Source organism: Colias croceus, chromosome 19 (genome assembly GCF_905220415.1).
Source record: "Colias croceus chromosome 19, ilColCroc2.1".
Lineage (NCBI taxonomy): Eukaryota > Metazoa > Arthropoda > Insecta > Lepidoptera > Pieridae > Colias > Colias croceus.
Window position 1 is genome coordinate 6,200,007 of NC_059555.1, and position 20,340 is coordinate 6,220,346.

A 20,340-nucleotide genomic window follows, 5' to 3' on the forward strand; every position below is an offset into this window, starting at 1 on the left:
TTTATCGATGGAAGGTGTTAGTTGATATTTTATGTTTCTTTGAAAGAACCGGGCTGTACACATTATTTTTATTTGCATTTCAATACGAAAGGGTAAATTGACAAAATTAAAAATATAAAAAAGAGCTCCATATCTGCGTGATGGAAGGAGAGAGATAAAAATGTAATGTGGAACCTTCAATAAACAAGCTCACTAAATACATTTTGCTTTTATAGTCTTGAAAAGGAAAAGGAAATACAAGGTTTATTTTAAAATAATTTAATTATAGGAAACACTGAGACTGCAGATCGCTAAATCAATTATTTTTAATTTAATTTTCTGGCTCCTCTATTTAATGAGCTTTTTATCATTTTTCCAAAATATTTTTAAATGCTGTTTTTGTAGGCCTGTCGCCAAATGTCGATTAATGGGTGCATTCAATTAATGTTGTTTTCTTGAAATATAATTAATAAATATTTGTCTAATTACAGGCGAAATCAGAAGAACAGCTAGCGTGCGAGAAACAATGGCTGCAAGCTGGTCACATGTGGCTCGCGCACCGCGGCGGCTTCACGGCGGTGATGCGCGAAGGCGAAGCGGACGCGGGACGCGTGAAGGTCCGCGTTATACAGACGGGCGAGGTGATTACCGTGGATGAGGATGATTTGGAAAAGGTAATTGATATAAAGTGTGTTAAATTGAAAAAATAGTTCGAAAATATTATGTTGGCTTAATCTTTTTTGTTGGCCACAATGTTTTGGGTGTATAAGTCATATTATAAAAAACATACCAATCCAGCGTTTTAACTTCTAATCTTTTAATTTTAAAAAGCATTAAAAATAATGCACTTCTGCATTGTAAACGAATTAAAAAGTACCCACTATTTACTACCCTGGGCATACATATAAAAGTCGCTGTTTCTCTTATATTTCCTTTGATTTTGATCAGCATTTGTACTTACGTGTTTATAACATAACATCTGTGTCTTCCAGGCGAACCCGCCGCAATTGGAGCGCGCTGAAGACATCGCGTCGCTCCGCTGCCTGAACGAGTGCGGCGCGCTGCACGTGCTGCGGTCGCGCGCGGCGGCCGGCCTGCACCACGCGCGCGCGGGACACGCGCTGCTCGTGATGGGCCCGCCAAGGCGCACCACGCCGGTGTACACGGAGAAGGTGCGTGGGTACAGAACCGCTGTGGTCAGTGTGCGGGTATATAGCGTCACTCCGCTGACGGAACGAGTGCATCCAACTCAACTATCGCAAACAAATATATGAATTTGACCGTTTATACCATTTAGGTTTAAAAAATTGCGGGGACTTTAGATTCATCATCATCAGCCTATATACGATCTTAGTGCGGGTCTCCTATGAGTGTTCAGGCCATAATCTATCCATACTCCGATTACGAATTCCTAAATGTGTAAACTCTTTATCACTGAATTACTGTTTAATCCAATATGCTTTTTTAAATCCTATTCCCTAACAATTCTTAAATACACGTTTAATAATGCGTCCTTTTACGCAATAATTGTAAATAAATAATAAAAGTAATATCACATTATCTTCTAGGTAGCGGCAATGTTCCGCGGGTGCCGCATGGACGACATGCCGCCGCACGTGTTCGCGGCGGCGCAGGCTGCGCACCGCGCCATGCTCGCGTCGAGGAAAGATCGCGCTATTGTGTTCCTTGGAAGGTAGGTTTTTGTGTATTTACAGCATTTTATAGAAATAAAGCACAATAAAAACAAAATTATTATACTATAAAATGAATTAATGGCAACTTGATATAAAATTATAGGAGGACTGCTAATAGGAGTAGAAATAAAATATGTATATGATAATATTATAATTTGTTTTTTTAATACACTAGTGTAAATAAAAATAAAGTTTGATCATCGATTTTTTCTATCTAGATTTTTCTTATCTGTTGTGTGAACTCAGCACTTTATTGGAAAATGTAAATTCGGTCGTAGACATTTCTATTTCGACTTTTTGGCATAAAAAAAGATGTATGGCAACCTGTCCATACATTAATTTTATTTATTTATAATACATGTAAATAAAAATAATTCTAGATTCTCGACTCAAGTTTGTATAATTTTTTTCAACGTATTCAGCACAATTCAGATTATCATATAGTTCGCATAATGATGAAGATCAAGGTCTCGATTTACATAATATGAGACGTGGTAATGCCACTATGCATCGTTGTTGGTATGCTTAGATAAACTATTTCAATTTGGAATGATATACTAGCGCCATTATGTGGATTTTATCGTTTTATGGTATTATGAGATTTCTTATAGGGTTGAGACTTAAACTGAGAATTAAAAAAAAATAATTTAAGCTGCTTTTCTAGTTCAACTTCACACGAAAAATAAGAAATTTTAATTGCAAATTAGATTTATAATATTACTTTTTTAATCTTAGTAAATTTATTAAAATAAAAAAAATATTTTAATTAGACTAAGAACACTTAAAACTTATATTTAATAACAATATATTTTCACTTCCAGATCTGGCTCAGGCAAAACATCAGCCATGAGGCATTGCGTATGGTACTTAGCAAGTGCATATCCGACGCAAGGATCGAAACTCACACCAGAGAAACTTGAAGCTGCGTTGGATGTTCTACATATATTTGGTTCTAGTCGGTGAGTGACCGTTTTTCATTCAGAAACCAAATTCAATAAAAACTCAAAAAAACTATATTGTTTTCTTATTAGGTTGGTAAATATGGCCTTCCTTTTTATACCCATAGATATGTTATAATATTGGATATATCCAATTCGGCTATAGCCGAATAAGAATAATTGAAAGAATTATGAGTAAATGCTGTTTTTGTTTTGAGTAAAAAAATATTGTGTTTATAGATAAAGTAGTTATGTATATCGAATACCGTCTCATGATCTAATTTTTTTCTATTCTTTAAAAATGTACAATGAATTACTTTTTTCCAGCACCGGCTCCAACACGCACGCTACTCGATTCGTATCCCTCACATCATTGGACTTCGATGGCGGCGGCGCTTTGGTGTCTGCGTCTGTGCAGACGCTGCTACCAGACCTTAGACCAGACCAGTCGCATTTGAGGGCGTTGCATATGTAAGTAGACAAATGGTATAAATAGGATGTGAATGAATGAATGAATGAAATACTCTTTATTGTACATACACAGTAGTAAATTTTGTTACATAGATAAGATAGCTTATAATATAGATGTACAAAGAGCGGCTTTATCGCTCGTGAGCGATTTCTTCCAAGCAACTCTATAACGGATAGGATGTGTTTTGTATGTAAGGCATATTTCACCTCATATTTAGAGATTTTTCCTTGCCCTGCCCAATTCTTTCTTTTATTAATCCCATATCTATAATTATATCCCCTTCTCTTTAACATCAACAGTCAATTTGTAGAGGCGTAAGTTCTGCTTCTCATCAGTCGAGACATTTCCGCCCGAATTGTAATCGATACACAAAAAAAATCTTTATTATTAGATAAAATAGAGAAGAAGAAAGAAGACAACTTCTAAACTCGTAATTGCCGCAGAGTCCAAAGAAAACGAATTTTATGTCGCTTTCCTTTACATTTACTCTCTTTTACAGTCTATTTCACGGCTGCGATGGTCGTCTTCGCCGCGAGCTGTTCCTCGATCAAGCGCCAGCTAGCGCACCGAACCCATACATAAGTTCTACGGACAAAGCTGAAGCGCCCAGCGAATTTGCGGCTTTGAAAGACGCACTACAAGCTATAGGAGTCACGGAACAAGAGCAGCTCGCTGTGTGGAAGATACTGGCTGCGGTTTGCCATTTGGGCTGGGCGGGCGTTGTTAGAGGTAAGTGATGTAGATGGCGATATATTCGATAATATTTCAATGAAAATCAATGAAAATCAATCAATCAATCAATCAATCAATCAATCAATCAATCAATCAATCAATCAGGCAGGAGACCCCATATTGTCTACAAAAAATTGGCCAATGATGATGATGAATGTGTAAATGAATGAATGTCTTTTCCCAGCGAACACTGGCTCGGGGCTGAAGCAGCAGTTCGCGAGCTCGGGGTGCGCGACGCGCGCGAGTCGCCTGCTCGGCGTCGGCGCGGACGAGCTCACGCGCGCCGTGTTCGCGCCGCACGCCGCTGACCAGCCGCCCGCCGCCACGCTACGGTAACCCAGCACTGTGTCACAGCGCACACCGGCTCGGGGCTGAAGCAGCAGTTCGCGAGCACGGGGTGCGCGACGCGCGCGAGCCGCCTGCTCGGCGTCGGCGCGGACGAGCTCACGCGCGCCGTGTTCGCGCCGCACGCCGCTGACCAGCCGCCCGCCGCCACGCTACGGTAACCCAGCACTGTGTCACAGCGCACACCGGCTCGGGGCTGAAGCAGCAGTTCGCGAGCACGGGGTGCGCGACGCGCGCGAGCCGCCTGCTCGGCGTCGGCGCGGACGAGCTCACGCGCGCCGTGTTCGCGCCGCACGCCGCTGACCAGCCGCCCGCCGCCACGCTACGGTAACCCAGCACTGTGTCACAGCGCACACCGGCTCGGGGCTGAAGCAGCAGTTCGCGAGCACGGGGTGCGCGACGCGCGCGAGCCGCCTGCTCGGCGTCGGCGCGGACGAGCTCACGCGCGCCGTGTTCGCGCCGCACGCCGCTGACCAGCCGCCCGCCGCCACGCTACGGTAACCCAGCACTGTGTCACAGCGCACACCGGCTCGGGGCTGCAGCAGCAGTTCGCGAGCTCTTTTGCTTCTCCAATACCGACATAAACCTTGATATAATATAAACTGTTCATTTCGCCAAATTAACTTACTTATTGGGTTTTTCAGCCCACGACTTCGACCGCTTTGTCAAAAACCTAATCAAATTTGTCAAAAAGCTTCCTCAAGAATAATTCTATTTAAAAAAAAGAGCGTGTTTGCCGAGCACACGTGTCAGAAGTGAAACCAAAGATACCAAAATCGTCGCCTTACTCCATGTCGTAACTTTGAAATTTTACTCCCAACGCGCCTAAAGAAGTGTCACTTCATAAAAACGCATCAATATCCGTTGCGTAGTTTAAAAGATACAGACAGCGACAGCGACGGTGTTTTATACTATGTAGTAATGTTTTCTTTTTCTTTCAGAACACCATCGCCGTCAAATGAAAGAGAATCGCCGGGTGTAGATTCATTAGATGCATTCGTTACCGGACTATACAATGAAACTTTCAACATTGTTGCTGCATTTGTCAATAGGTAAGAACCAAAAACTTGTGAACATTTGTAGTTTATAGCTAGATGGGCATAAATCTCGTACATATTTCATGCAGTTTTTGTCAAAAATGCAGTACGCATAATAAATATCTATAAAACATTCATGAATGTATTATATGAATGTGAAGATTTAAATTAGAACAGCAAAATTATTCTTGTAAGAGATTCCAGATGTAAAGTTGAAAACTTGACAACTTTGTGCAATTTACCTTCTGTCTTTATGACTATTACTACTGTCATGTACAGATCTTAATATATTATAACACACCTATTGTTTATTTTTTCAGGAGTATATCTACCTCTGCACGAACATCAGCATCGATTCTGCTATTAGACACGCCTGGAGCCGACAACCCGCTATGTGCGGGACAACAGAGTGGAGCATCTTTATCCAAACTGCTTTCTAACTATCTTCAGGTATAATTTTCGTTAATTCCCTGATATTTATTTTCTTGATAAATGAGGGTAATTATTTCTTAGTAAACCAAAACAATTTTTAAGCGACTTCAAAAAAAGGAGGAGGTTATCAATTCGGCCGGTAATTTCTTTATGTATGTACATAATTTGGCACCAACATCAAACCTATGTAGTAAATATTACAACTAAATAATATGTAGTAACTAATTAATTATATGAAATCTTTTTTATTTTTTACTTTTCCGTTTTTGAAGTCGGTTTTTTTTTTAACGTACCTAGTTATTTTTATTAGGTATGTATGTCTTATTACATTAAAAATTCTATTGTTGTATAATTTGATGTTATATCAACATCAAAAATTTGAAAGAAAATTTGCTTTGCTTTTAAAATTATTTCACGTTTTTTTGCGCATTACAGGAACGACTTCAAGGAGTATTTCATGAGGCAATGCTAGTGGCGCCTCGCGAGCGATACGCCCAAGAGGGAATCACGCTAGATGACGGATCGGAAGAAGGTATTTCGTTATTCGTAGTTCGTACTTACTGGGAAATCACGTCTATATCCTCGACAAAAAATAATTTAAGCATTTATTTCAGATTTGTGTATAATACTTTAATCTGTGTTTGATCATTTATATGATTTTCAGATTGGCTATCGGAAACCGTCAATCCGGGGCCCATGATAGACTTGCTCGACAAAGCGCCGCAAAACTCAATAGTGCGGAGTTCGCAAGCGGATTTGCGCGACTGCGACAGACGCGGATTGCTTTGGTAAAAATATTTTTGTTTTATGCATCTCCATTTAGACAACAGCATTTCTCTACCTCATATGAAGTTTTATTCACCACCAGAAACATTTATTTTTTCAGAAAGTCACAATTTTTTTTTCATAAAATTTTAGACGTCTGTTTTTAAGTTTTTTGGTTGAAATTAATATTTATTCCTGTCTTCAGGCTGCTAGACGAAGAGTCAATGTACCCGGGCTCATCAGACGACACGTTCCTGGAGCGCGTGATGACGCACTACGGCGCGCCGCACCACACGCAGTATCTCATCAAGAAGGCGCCGCACGCGAGGCAGTTCAGCTTGCAGCACTTGCAGGTGATCTACAGTGTGGAAATTTTCGATGGGCCCTGGAGGGAAAGTACTTGAAATACTGAAAAGAGGATATTTTGCTGAAAGAAAACATTCCCTTATTTTTAAAAATAAATAGAACTGCATTCAAAGTTTTTCGAAAATTCATTTGCATCGACTGGGAATAGAACTAACTAAAAATTAAAAAATATATTTTTTTTAGTTTATTCTTCAAATCACACAACACTGCTGCACCAGCTGTGCCCGAGCCCATCGGACACACGCTTCTGGAGCGCATTAATACGTTCTGTGTGATAATCGTGACTAAATTAATTAAAATAATATTTTTTTGTAGGGTACCAATCCAGTATTATATGACGTCACTGGCTGGGTAAAGGCCAGCCGCGAGAATCCTGTCACCAAGAAGGCACACGCATTGCTACAAGAAAGTCAAAAGTAAGTATTTTTTCCAACATTGCTAAAGGTTTATTTTCGGGTATCTTATCAATTCCCATATATGCCGTTTAATTGACTATCCGTCAGTTTTATATAAATTTTAAGCACAATACGAATACATTTTATATACAAGAAAAATATTGAATTATTATTCTGATATTGTTTTTAAATAATAGAACAATTGTTCATTACTTAGCGAGGAGATAGTGCGCGTGTGGACGTGGTCGCGCGGCGCGTGCGGCGCCTCCAGCTGGTCCGCTATCGGCGACGCGTCCACGCTGCGACGCGCCTCCTCTATACGACGGACACTCACATCGGGTAAGTTTCTTGTGATTTATTTTTGTAATATGAAGAAAAATTTTATTTTTATGGTTTTATGGTGAATTTTTCGGTCATATTTCATTGAAAATTTCATAATTACATATTTCCTAGCGACCGCCGCTTCGCCTGTGTTTTCAAAGAAAAACTCGCATATTTCCCGGTCCCGTGGGATTTCCGAGATAAAACCTATCCTATGTGTTAATCCAAGTTACCCTCTATATGTGTGCTTAATAACTCAGGCCCCGGAATCACAGATACAATAGAAAATCTATTGTGTCGTGGACCGACCGGGCCGCTTGGGGCTCAATGGGTTAATTTAATTGTAGTCGGTTCAGTAGTATTTGCGTGAAAGAGTAACAAACACACGTACACATCCTCACAAACTTTCGCATTTATATTGATTTTTAGTAAGATTCTGAAAAAAAAAAATAAGGAAATGAATTTTGCACAATTAAAAAATTGGTTGTCTGTAAAGTCGGTTTACTGACGATAGTTGAACGTGACAACGTCCGATTGTGCTTCTTTGTCGCTCGTTCCGCGCTCTCGCTCGCACTTCAAGCCTTACATGGAACGCCTCAGATCAGATGAGTCAGAGCGAGGTAACGCCGCATGAGTCATGTTTTTTCGTGCGTGCAGCCGGCTTTATCGAATTATAAGACGTTGTCACGTCAAAAACTGTATTACACAGGTACAGCGGGCATGAAGCGTCGTTCGACGGCGCTACAAGCGAAGTTCGTGGCGGACGGCGTGGTGGACACGCTGCGGCGCTGCGGCGCGGCCGGCGCGCACTTCGTGTGCTGCCTGCTCGCGCACCAGCCGCACGACGCCGGGGACGACGTCAACGTGCCCTTGCTGCGCTCGCAGGTCAGTGCCGATATACAGGCATTGAGATAATATTACTACGTATGGAGGAGACACCACGAACAAAATCTGTGCGCCATTTTTTTGCTCTAAGTTTTAAAAATTATTATCTAGTTAGGTACTTACCGATGAAAGTTATTCCTTTGCACTTTTCCGTATTATTTGTGCAATATCGTAACACACACGAAGGCATATTTGATGCGTTTCACTTTAAAACAAATAAAAAATGGGCGTCAGTTACGCCATATTGCGTATATTGAGCGGAACGCGGACCTGCGTATAAGCGATGTAGGCGGTGTCGTCTCCATATGTATATCTCAATGTATACAGGGTGTAATCGTTAAGTGTGCACAGACGATTATTCCGTAACTATAACAGATATCAAAAAACTTTAAACTGATATTGAAAGTAATGAGTAAAATTTTTTAAAATAAAACGCGAAATATCCAAAAATGTTACATGAAACTCTCCCATACATTTTATTTCCCATACATTTTGTATTCAAAGCAAATGTTCGAAATGACATCCTTGATTTGGAATACCATTGTATTCCACATCGAGCTCTATTTACAGTATCTTAATGAACTTTCATTAAAATTTGCGAAGTAATTAATGCACAAAATAAAATAAAAAAGCAAAACCTTTCATAAGAAATGTATGGAATAGTCATATTTCATACAAAATATATGGGAACGTTTCATGTAAAATTTTTTGATATTTCTCGTTTTATTTTTAAAAAGTTATTATTGTCATTTCACTCTTTTAGGGAAAGTACTTTCAATATCAGTTTAAAGTTTTTTGATATATCTGTAATAGTTACGGAATAATCGCCTGTGCACACTTAACGATTACACCCTGTATATGTAATACGTCATAGGTGTAGCCACAAAGCAGATAAAGAACGTGCGTAACGTCCCCCTTTTTTTAAGCTATTGCATAGCTTCTATCGCGGGCCTTGAGCGCGGGGACCGAATCGAGAAATTCCGTAACGAAAAAACCTCACGCTCCCCACTCCGACGGGCGGAGGTGTGGCTTGAAGGCATAGCATGCAATAGCTTTACCGCGGCAGTCCCCGAGTGCCACACGTCGTTTTTTTTTATAGTGGGGAAATCTTCGTCCCCCTCAATTAAGCCCGCGCACTGGCTTCACCCGATTCAATATAAAAAATCTGTCTCTTCTTCGTATCTGCTGTGTGGGTATAGCGGTAGCAGAGCTCGACGGTGCAACGGGAAATTCGTGGTGGACTGATGCTGGTCGAGACAGTAGTGACGATCTGGTGTAGGCACATCAAACCGAAAGAATAGAAGAAATTTGATTGCTCTAACGGGATTACGGGTGGTCGAGAGGTTAGGCGTTGTCCTCGCAAGGCGAGAGACGCGTGTTCGAATCACGTGATCGAATTTTTTCTTATTTAAAAAGAAATCCATTAATAACTCAGCCCCCGGAATCACAGACACAATAGAATCTATTGTTTCGTGGTCAGATCGGGTCGCTCGGGGCTCAATGGGTTAAGAAAAAATATAATTTTAGACAAAAAAATCACATTTTAAAATTTATCCGGCCACAGACAAAAAAAATATATTAATGTTTAACTTATAATACTAATTGTTTTTGCATGGCGGTAAACAAAAGTATTTATTTTATCCGTTCAACTACTGACTAGATGATAGATGAGCATTTAAGGGACCTAATTAATTGCAACAGGGGACTTATTAAATAATTGGACAATTTATTTGTTACAATTGTATAATTTGATAATAATAAATAATGGCAATTAACTTAAAAAACGGCATTTTATTGCATAATATTAAATTTTGAAGATATTACACCAAAACGAAAATGCCATCATCTGCTCGTGCTTTTTTCATGCAAATAAATATTAAATATTTGTTCCAGTTCCGCGGCTTCCAATTGCTCGAGGCAGCGAGGTTGTATAAGCAAGGATTCCCTGAACACATGCCCCTTTCGGAGTTCGCAAGGAGGTATGTCATATTTCATATATTTATAAATTTTGTTATTCATATAAACTTGTCATGATTTCTTTTTGCTAGGTGTAAAAATATAAAATATAATACGAAGAAATCGAACTGATATGCTTATCCCTTAGTTTTGAAATTAAAGTATCAATAAATTAATTACTATTATTATGAACATAGATATAGCACATATTTCTTTCATTTCGTTTTTGTAAAATAAGACTGTTTTAAATTATTGCGGTATTGCTCTTCCTCACATTTTTACTAAGCTTTCCGTATCTCAGGCCTCTTCAAATGCCAAACAAAAGGAAGCTCTATAACAATTGCAATAGATATATACATAATACATAATCCAAACTAATATTATAAATGCGAAAGTAACTTTGTCTGTCTGTCTGTTACTCAATCACGCCTTAACTACTGAACCAATTTGCATGAAATTTGGTATAGAGATATTTTGATACCCGATAAAGGACATAGGCTACTTTTTGCCCCGGGAAAGAGGATAGGTTTTACCCCGGAAATCCCACGAGAACGGGAACTATGCGAGTTTTTCTACGACTGCGCCGGCGAAGCTGCGGGTGGAAAGCTAGTATAAATATATTATATACTATTCACACTAATATAACGTATAATATTTGAACAGGTACCGACTCCTAGCCACATCGGAAAGCGAAACGCCAGAAACAGCAACAACTCTATCAGAAAGACAGATCGTGGACGACATGCTGCTAACCCTGGACCTGGACGTCACCAGCTATAGACTTGGTCTTACACAGGTTAGTGATAGATTTAGTTGTGTATTTGGTTCTTTGGCAGGATATTAGGACGAGGATGGAAGACATGTCAACTGTGGTGCTATTTTATTTTCTTCATTTGACAGGAATTTATCGAGCTTTACGAAAAAATGACATATATGACTATTTTTTTAAAGTTGGCTAATGTCAGCAGTCTAGCATTACTATTCATGATGAATTTACTTCGTCTAAATTATATAAAATGGTACTTTGTCATACGGAGCAACATAATCGTTAAACGACTAAGCATCTAGAAAAAAGTACAAATAAAATGATATATTCAAAAGATTAACTTGTCATAAACACAAATTTAACTATTACATACTTCATAGTAATTTCACGGTTGCAATTTTGTAAATTTGACAATAACGATACTCAATTGTTGCAGCATGCAATGTTAAAAAGTGTTATTTAATCTGCATGTTATAACGTTAAAAGATTAAAAAATGCAGTAATATTAACGATACATAATAAAAGAAATTAGAGAGAAAAAATGTAGAATTCTCAAAACTCTTCGACCGGATGGATACACATAACAACACACAATTAGATTGTAGTCACATTAAAAAGCCATTTATATGATTCTCCTAATATATAATTTCTTAAGCTAGATCGCGTGTCTAATGATATATAATAATGTAAAGTTTTAGGGCTGTTTGTGTGTCGACGGAAAAATACATCAGTTGCGTCTTTATTTCTCGTTATAGTTCATGTGATCGGTGCTAACTAGATTGTTTCTTGAGAAATTGAGATTTTTTTTCGTTTCGTTTTCATGTGTATGTTCCAATGTTATTATAGTTTATTATAATGATTATAGTTTATTACAACGAAGACTTCAAATGACATAAACACCATAATTTAACATTTTGAAGTTAACTGTTTGATGTCATTTGGGCAAATATTTATTTGGTTTGCGATTGCAAAAACGATATATTACTAGAACTATGCAAGTTCACTAGACTGTATATATTTTGTATGTCATATCCATGCATATCATAAATTACAAGAGATATAGTGCAATGCTTTAAAAATACGTAAACAAAGTTCAGTGAAAGTTTTTACGTAACCGTTATCTATTATAATGTACTGCGACAAGCTGGTCTTGATACTTGGCGGAACGAAATACGTACGAAACGAACGAGTACGTTTGATGGATGATTCTAATTCTGTGTCATTATACATAGCATGTAATTTGAGCTTGTCATCAATTACTCGTATAAAGTGAAAGATAAACAATGTAAATTTGTCTCATTTATTTAGACAGCCGTATATCATTTTAACATACATGAGCAAAAAATATACGTGTAGTACTTAAGTGGTGAACATCTGATTTAAACTATTTTTAATTCGTTTCATGTGTTCATTGTCTGACATTATAGAGAAATTGGTTGCGAATAGTGTTGCCCAAATGCAAGAACAAGGCGAGACTTAGCCAGTCTTGGTCTTGGTCTTGCGCCAATACACCTAGTCTTGGTCTTGGTCTTGGTCTTGCGCCAATACACCTGGTCTTGGTCTTGGTCTTGGTCTTGCGCTCTCAGTCTTGGTCTTGGTCTTGGTCTTGCAGCAAGAGTCTTGCAAGTCTTGCAATTACCTATTAGTCTAGGTATTACTATTTATTAAAGTTTACTTTAAATCTTAGAAAAACGTATTACAATTGGAACATTGTGAGCTTGAATTAACATAGCCATGGTAAAGATCAAGCAGATTAATAAATAACTGAAGATTTGATAAGAAATTCGAAAAATCAAAGTCCTAGCTGCAAGACGCAAGAGTCTTGCAGGCTATGTCTTGTTCTTGCTCAAGTCTTGCACGGTCAGTCTTGGTCTTGGTCTTGCTAAAAATACGCGGTCTTGTTCTTGGTCTTGGTCTTGCAAAAACGCAAGAACAAGACCAAGACTGCAAGACCAAGACTGAATTTGGGCAACACTAGTTGCGAATGTCTCGTTGAATAAGATTAACAATAATAATTAATATTTAATATGTATATTATGTGATAATATCGTCCCACAGATTCCTTGATGTTCAGCTGTCTAATTAGCCAGTTCCTAAAAAAACAATCTTTAGAGAAATTATTTTTCCCTAACTACGCTAAGCATTAAAAAATACAAAAAATATTTTTACGTGGTAATGTTAAGAACCTTTTACGTGATCAGCGCGAGCATCTGAAAAACTATATAAAGTAACGATAAGTCAATTATGTACACCAAATCCACACAAATCTGTGACACCATGTTTTTTAACATCTCAGGAACTACCTACTCAATGGAATTGAAAATATATTTTTTCATTGTACAGACTATTTATAATGATAAGAATTTAGATCAAGAGAAGCGGAGCAGCAATGAAAAATGTTGCAAAAATATTCCTTGTACTAGTAGATGAAGTTGCGTGGGTCAGGTAGTACAATACAAATCCATTTCGTTTCGCTAAGGTTTCGATATCTTATTGTAATTAAAATGACTTCCCACGACTGTAACTAATATGAAATAGATTAATTTTGAACTTTAATAATATGTTAAAATTGTATATTCAAATGCTGATAGCTTTATTAATAAAAGTTGTAATAGCTCCATTTCTAAAAGTTAATCGTATAATAATTGTATCACTTTGAAGCTTAACGCATTTTAGCGAACAAAAACATCCGACGGTTGTTATTATGCAACCGTCCACCAGCGCTTTTTATTTGGAAGTTGCTTTCGTTTTTTTCGTACAAAGATGGAATTTAACACACGGCCTATGTAGTTTCGTGGTTACACTGTTATGTAGATAAGCTTCCTCTCACGTGTGAAGACACGCATGGTCTCTCTCTGCCCATAATGTTGTGTTCGTGACGAATAAATAATCATAACTAAGTATGTTTTATACGCACTACTCGTACAAGAAACTGGCTTTATTTACAGACGTTGTGCACATTTCGACTAGATATTTGAATTGCTTCTCATTTCTTAGGGACGAATTGATATGAGAGAAGAGCCGTTAATCGACGTTAATCGACGAAAAGACAGTACGATATGGTTAGATAGCTAATAGCCGATGCGATTTCATGGTTGTTAGCGTTACTTAAGTTATTATTTTAGGTCACTTATCTGAAAAGATATGCAGGACTCTCTGTTATTTATTTTTAAATTGCCATATTAATTTATATTAATTATAAAATATTAACGTGAATCATTTAGGTCAAGCAGATCATTTGACTTTGAATCGAAACTATGCAACAATTTGAAATATATATTAACTTACTCGTCTTTACATTTCTCATTCATTTATATTATTATGCACACCAAAACATGCTATTCATCTTATTTCTCACCAATGCGGTAATGTCGACCACATTTAGAGGATGCATAGAGGCTAGAAGTGACCGCCGGCGTTATGTAAGGCTACGTAATACTTACGTCATCTGTGGATCATTTCCGAACTGGCTTTCGCGACCTCCTTTTGGCAATACAATGTGACATTAAGTGTTACACGTCCCAATTTTTATGCGTAAATATTGCATATTGGCGAAAATATCAATAATATTGAGTGTGGAGTTCCTAGGAAATCTAGTTGCGTTTTGTTATGAAAGAACTTGAGCGCTGATTTTATGTAATCACTTTCTTGTTCTTATTTTAGGTCGGTGGAAATCAGAGATAATTGAATATTTTAGTTCATGTTTTCATGTTTGTTTGCTATTTACTCTTTTACTGTTAGACGAAAGGAAGTTTTCATTGATACCTAATTTCATAAATATTGAGTTGTAATAAAAATTATAAAAAAATATTATTCCAAAACTAAAATTGCCGATGTAGCACAAAAAGCTGCTTCGCTTAAATGGAGCTGGGCAGGGCATATTAGTAGCATGCCGGACGAACTGTGGGCCAAGATAACGACTTTGTGGAGCCCAGACACAGCTAGAAGGCGTCGCGGCAGGCCGAAGAAAAGATGGCGGGATGAACTGGACCAATTTAATAGAGACTGGTCTACAGTAGCACAAGATCGTGATTCATGGAAGCGCTTTGGGGAGGCCTTTGCTCAGAAGGACACAACAGGCTAATACAATACAATAAAAATTATATGAAGATTCTTTGCATTACGATGTAATGATGATAATATGCGTTCAGTCATTAATCATACCTACTAATTTGAAACTATATCAAAATAAATTAAGTGCAATAATTGTATTTTAATTGCAATTGTGTTTGATTGTATAATCAAATACGAGTAGAACCTTATTACTTGGTAAATAAGAAATCTTCATGAGATCAGAAGATTATGAAGGTAGGTACCTACACATTACACAATCCAATCTTTGTGTAGGTACTTATACAATATCTTTGGATCTCAAAAGTGATTTAGGGCTATAGAACAATAACATAATTAATCTTCCGAGGTGTGGCAGATATCATCTACACTATAAGAAATTAACGTCTATCTCTATTATAAAAGTTTGATAGGTAATTTTCTCTTGCCGAACTTAAACAAACATTCGATTGTTTTTTAATGAAGATAAAGATACAAGAATTAATAAGATAGATAAATCTGTCTTGTACAATGAGTTGGTCAAAACTTTACGGGAAAATTCCCATCGCTGATGTTTATAAGCTTATTAAGTTTCTATTTTGAAAGATTTTCTGAAAAACAAGTTCTGTTTTCTTATACATATATATTTGTTTTTAATGGCATTGAGAAACTCGATTTCATTACACTGTTATAAATTCGTCTTGTTTTTAATGCAATTGACCTACAAATATATAATTTTTATGTATATTTAGTATAATATAATTTTATTGCATATCCATGACGGTTCCGTACAATTTACATAAAAAAAAAGAATTAAGTGCAACCATAAACTTCGGCGGATTTATTGTCGTTGATTAATAACTAATAATAATATTGATATGACATGCGATAATTAATTAATTATTCATATTATGATAAAAATCGTAAATTTCTTTGAAGTTTTGTATCAAATAACTTCCAACTAAGGATTTTTAAAACAGCATTAATCTTGCATTCATAAGATTTATTAGAATATGAAATTTTATAGGCGTTACTAAAATCATAGTGTTGTATAAATTAATCATAATAACCATATAGATACTTTTGAATATGTTACGCTATGACCCCCGCGGTGAGGTGAAAAGGGCCAACTTTTTATAAAAGTTGACTGAATGGTGTCTCGACCAGATGTTTTATAGGAGGAAATAGAAACTGCGTTTAGAAACTGGCCCTAGTGGAATCCTTCTAAGACTTGTAAGGAATGATAGCCGTTTAGAAACTTTATTAAGTTGATGATATGTCGTACTTGACCATGTTTCATATGGAGTATAATTGCACTCATAATATTAGAACATGTTTTCTCATACCCGGTTTCTGTATTCTATCAATAAATATACAGTTAATCAGCGAGGGTTTTATTTTTTGTTGAATTCTGAACATTTAAGGTTTAATGAGTGACCCTATGCGCATATATTTTCGTACTAAATATGAATTTGGCTAGTTCTATTTTAACGTGCATTTACATAAGTGTTAAAAATGTTTTTATAAATAAATAACAAAATGCAATTTGTTTCTATTGACTGAGCAGGGAGCACGATCGCATGCCGTTAGTTACGTTTCAATGAAGAAAGGAAATTTAAAATTTCATCTATTGTTGTTTCTGGTATGTACCTACGGGTCAATTACATGCAATCGTTAAAAGTAGAGTAATTTGACTGCTCTGTCTATGATAGGCTCCATATTGAAACTATTGTTAGAGAATTGCTTCATAAAAACATATGAATGGAAGCTTTGATATAAAAACATACCTTAAATAAACGTGTTATTGAGTACCTCTGTCAATCACACGAACATTGCTTATCATTAAGCCCTCAAAAGAAGATTGGGCCACGCGCCCAACGTCGAATTAAATATTATAATTATAAGATATTTGTGTTTAAACCCTCATTTACGATCAACATCGGTAAACAAATTAAAACTACATATTAATTAATAGAGTGGCGTTCAAGGCTATACGAATAATTTTGAAGTTTAAGAGTTCACAAAACTAAGGCACTTTTATAATCAACAGCCGTGCTTACAAAATGCAGTTTAAAATTGAAATTAACAAGAATGTCTTCCGGACTTTTTTTATTTTTATTTGAAAAGCCTCTCTTATTAGTGTTTCGACGTTTTTGCTATTATTTAATGATTCATGGTGGTATCTAAATCAATCACAATAGGATGCTATTATAGCTAGTAACGTTGTGTTTTATTTTTTTAATTCGTGTATTGTAGTCATTGTTCGTAACCTAGTAAACATTGATTTACATTTTATATATAAGTGAAACTCAGCTATGCCATTTATGTTTTGGACCTAGAGTCATCATAGAGCTGAGCTAATAATTATACAGACATCTCTAAAAGTTTGCTTTATTTTTTAACTCACAAAAACAAATTTCATCTATAGGAAGTACGGATAGTGAGTGATGTGGTCGTGAAAACACTTTCCCACGTAGAAACCATTCATAATTTTTTAAATTATCTTTTACGACTTTGGTTAGCATTTTTCTTTGGTCTTCTTTTACGCTCACTATAATACATTGTTGTATCGAATGGCTTTTCCGTACACTGCTGTGAGAAATTTCGCGTTCGCACTATCTAGTGATAAATAGTAAATAGTACTTACTAATAATGCTAAAAGCTCAAATAGGTCGGCGTTGTTGTGGAGCTTCGAGAAAGAAAAGTCAAGTGCGCCCACACTAATTAATTTTGGATTTCTTTATATGGAAATTGCTATATTAATTCATAAATCACTTTCACTAGTTGCAAAATTTACTTCTTAGGTTACAACAAGGGTGCATAAATGTAATGTATGACAATATACATAACAAATTTCTTCATCGCGAAGATATTTTCGTTGTGATACTAAAGTTTTTTCGTTTTATCCAAGTAATCTTTCTTGCAAGAAAAGTACTGTGAAAGTGCTATAACAGTTTCGTGTATGCCGTATGACCGTTAACAACGAATGATCATAAGTAACATTAGAGAGTCAATTGGCAAAGTTCATTTTCTTGATCTGTCAGACCATGAAACTGGCCAAACGTTACAATTTCCCATTGCCACAGTGAAGAAAAAAAATCACATCTTTATAAAAAAACGTTGTTACAGTAAAGAAAATACGAAGAAATTTGTTAATGCTCTAAACAGCTTATCCTGGACCGAGGTTCTACAACAAACCTCAAGTAATGAAGCTTTCAATGAATTTCATGACATCATTCAATTATTTTTTGATCTATGCTTTCCCATAAACAAAATCAAATTAAAGAACAGTGTAGCATCACCCAAATGGATTTCAAAAGGTATAAGAGTCTCAAGTCGAAATAAACGTAAGCTTCGTCATACATACTACAAAAATAAATCTGAAAATAACAGAAATAATTATAAAAAATACGAAAGAGTTTTAAGAAAGTGTATTGTATCTTCTCAAAAATGTATTAACCGTAATTATATAAATAAATCAAAAAATAAATCAAAAGCGACATGGAATATAATATCAAATAAAATTAATAATAGTAACATGTCTGAAAATATCGAATATATATCACAAAACGATATTGTAATAGATGAACCAGCTAAAATTGCAGAAGCTTTCAATACGTTTTTCAATAGACATAACTCCGCTAATGGTTCTGGTTCTGCTAAGTATAGTATTGTGTCTAAAGAATCCTCTATTTTCTTATCTCCGTGCATAGAATCCGATGTTTATAAAGCTGTACAATCCTTGAATAATACTGCAGCAGTAGGATATGACAATATACCAACATGTACTATTAAAATGTGTATTAAAGTAATATGTCCTGTATTAGTCCATCTGCTTAATTTATCTCTTACACAAGGTATATTCCCTGATAGACTCAAATATTCAGTCATTAGACCTATACATAAAAAAGGCAAACGTCAGGAATTAGTCAATTATAGACCAATTACCCTTATACCAATAATAGCAAAGATTTATGAAAAAATTATGTATAGCAGGTTAAATCGATTTATAAGTAAATTTAATATCATTAAACAAGAACAGAATGGATTTCAACAAGGTAAATCGACCACACTCGCAACTCACACATTGACAAAAAATATTATTGACAACATTGATAGGCGTAATGAGGTATCTGTAGTCTTCTTTGATATGAGCTGTGCATTTGACTGTGTTGACCATGAATTTCTACTCAGCAAATGTTTTCTGTACGGAATAAGAGGTCCAGCGCACAAGTGGCTGACCTCATACTTGACTAACCGTATGCAATGTGTAGAGATATCGTATATAGACAACAATTCGTTAAAAAAGTCGGTAAGATCACAATACGTACATAATAAATACGGAGTGCCACAAGGCAGTATCCTCGGGCCTCTCCTGTTCTTATTGTACATAAATGATCTTCCTAACGTTACAGAACATAAATGTACTCTTTTCGCGGATGATGTATCCATCACCATACCTCGTAACAAATTGACCACCTACAAAGAAGACATTTATTTGACTATTAAAAATGTAACAGAATGGCTAAAATATAATAATTTAACTCCTAACATTACAAAGACAAAACTAATGCAATTCTGTAATTATCATAATATTAGACATAACCTTGACATAATTTATAATGGACAACGTATTGACGAAGTTACTGAAACGGTATTTTTAGGTATCACATTAGACAACCACTTAAATTGGAAAGCTCACACGGATTCTGTTTGTACCCGTGTAAATAAGTTTGTATTTGCCCTCAGAAGAATTAAACAGATTATTGATGAGAGAGCGGCAATCATTGCATATCATGGTTATGTTTCATCGTTGCTTCGGTATGGTCTTATTTTATGGGGCAACTCTACTAACGTAAAAAAAGTTTTTATAGCTCAGAAAAGGTGTGTCAGAGCAATATGTGGAGTAGGGCCCTTAGAAAGTTGTCGAGACTTATTTAAGCGACTCGGACTTTTAACACTTACTTCCTTATACATCTTGGAGGTTGGAATATTTGTGAAACAGCATCCCTATATGTACATTAAAAGTTGTCAAAATAGTCAGTACCCAACCAGGGATCCTCACAGATTGCAACTTCCAATTTGTCGCACTGCTTTATGTAGCAAAAACAGTCATGTTATGAGTGCGAAGATATATAATAAAATCCCAATGGCATTTAAGGAATTGCCCATGCAATTGTTTAAACTTAAATTAAAAAAGTGGCTGC

At 36.4% G+C, this 20,340-nt stretch overlaps 1 protein-coding gene across 3 annotated transcripts in view; it reads left to right on the top strand.

The window, feature by feature from the left end:
* Positions 1 to 20,340, top strand: part of LOC123700220 (unconventional myosin-XVIIIa) — a 162,767-nt gene that overhangs the window by 56,522 nt on the left and 85,905 nt on the right. For all 3 annotated transcript variants that reach the window (XM_045647369.1, XM_045647371.1, XM_045647370.1), the window contains 17 exons: positions 471 to 653; positions 972 to 1,151; positions 1,548 to 1,672; positions 2,495 to 2,632; positions 2,939 to 3,082; positions 3,583 to 3,812; positions 4,000 to 4,147; positions 5,102 to 5,212; positions 5,518 to 5,647; positions 6,065 to 6,161; positions 6,294 to 6,417; positions 6,600 to 6,747; positions 7,076 to 7,176; positions 7,373 to 7,494; positions 8,186 to 8,361; positions 10,255 to 10,340; positions 10,981 to 11,113. In XM_045647369.1, the coding sequence (XP_045503325.1) occupies positions 471 to 653; positions 972 to 1,151; positions 1,548 to 1,672; positions 2,495 to 2,632; positions 2,939 to 3,082; positions 3,583 to 3,812; positions 4,000 to 4,147; positions 5,102 to 5,212; positions 5,518 to 5,647; positions 6,065 to 6,161; positions 6,294 to 6,417; positions 6,600 to 6,747; positions 7,076 to 7,176; positions 7,373 to 7,494; positions 8,186 to 8,361; positions 10,255 to 10,340; positions 10,981 to 11,113 (2,376 nt within the window). The remainder of the gene's footprint in view (positions 1 to 470; positions 654 to 971; positions 1,152 to 1,547; positions 1,673 to 2,494; positions 2,633 to 2,938; positions 3,083 to 3,582; positions 3,813 to 3,999; positions 4,148 to 5,101; positions 5,213 to 5,517; positions 5,648 to 6,064; positions 6,162 to 6,293; positions 6,418 to 6,599; positions 6,748 to 7,075; positions 7,177 to 7,372; positions 7,495 to 8,185; positions 8,362 to 10,254; positions 10,341 to 10,980; positions 11,114 to 20,340) is intronic.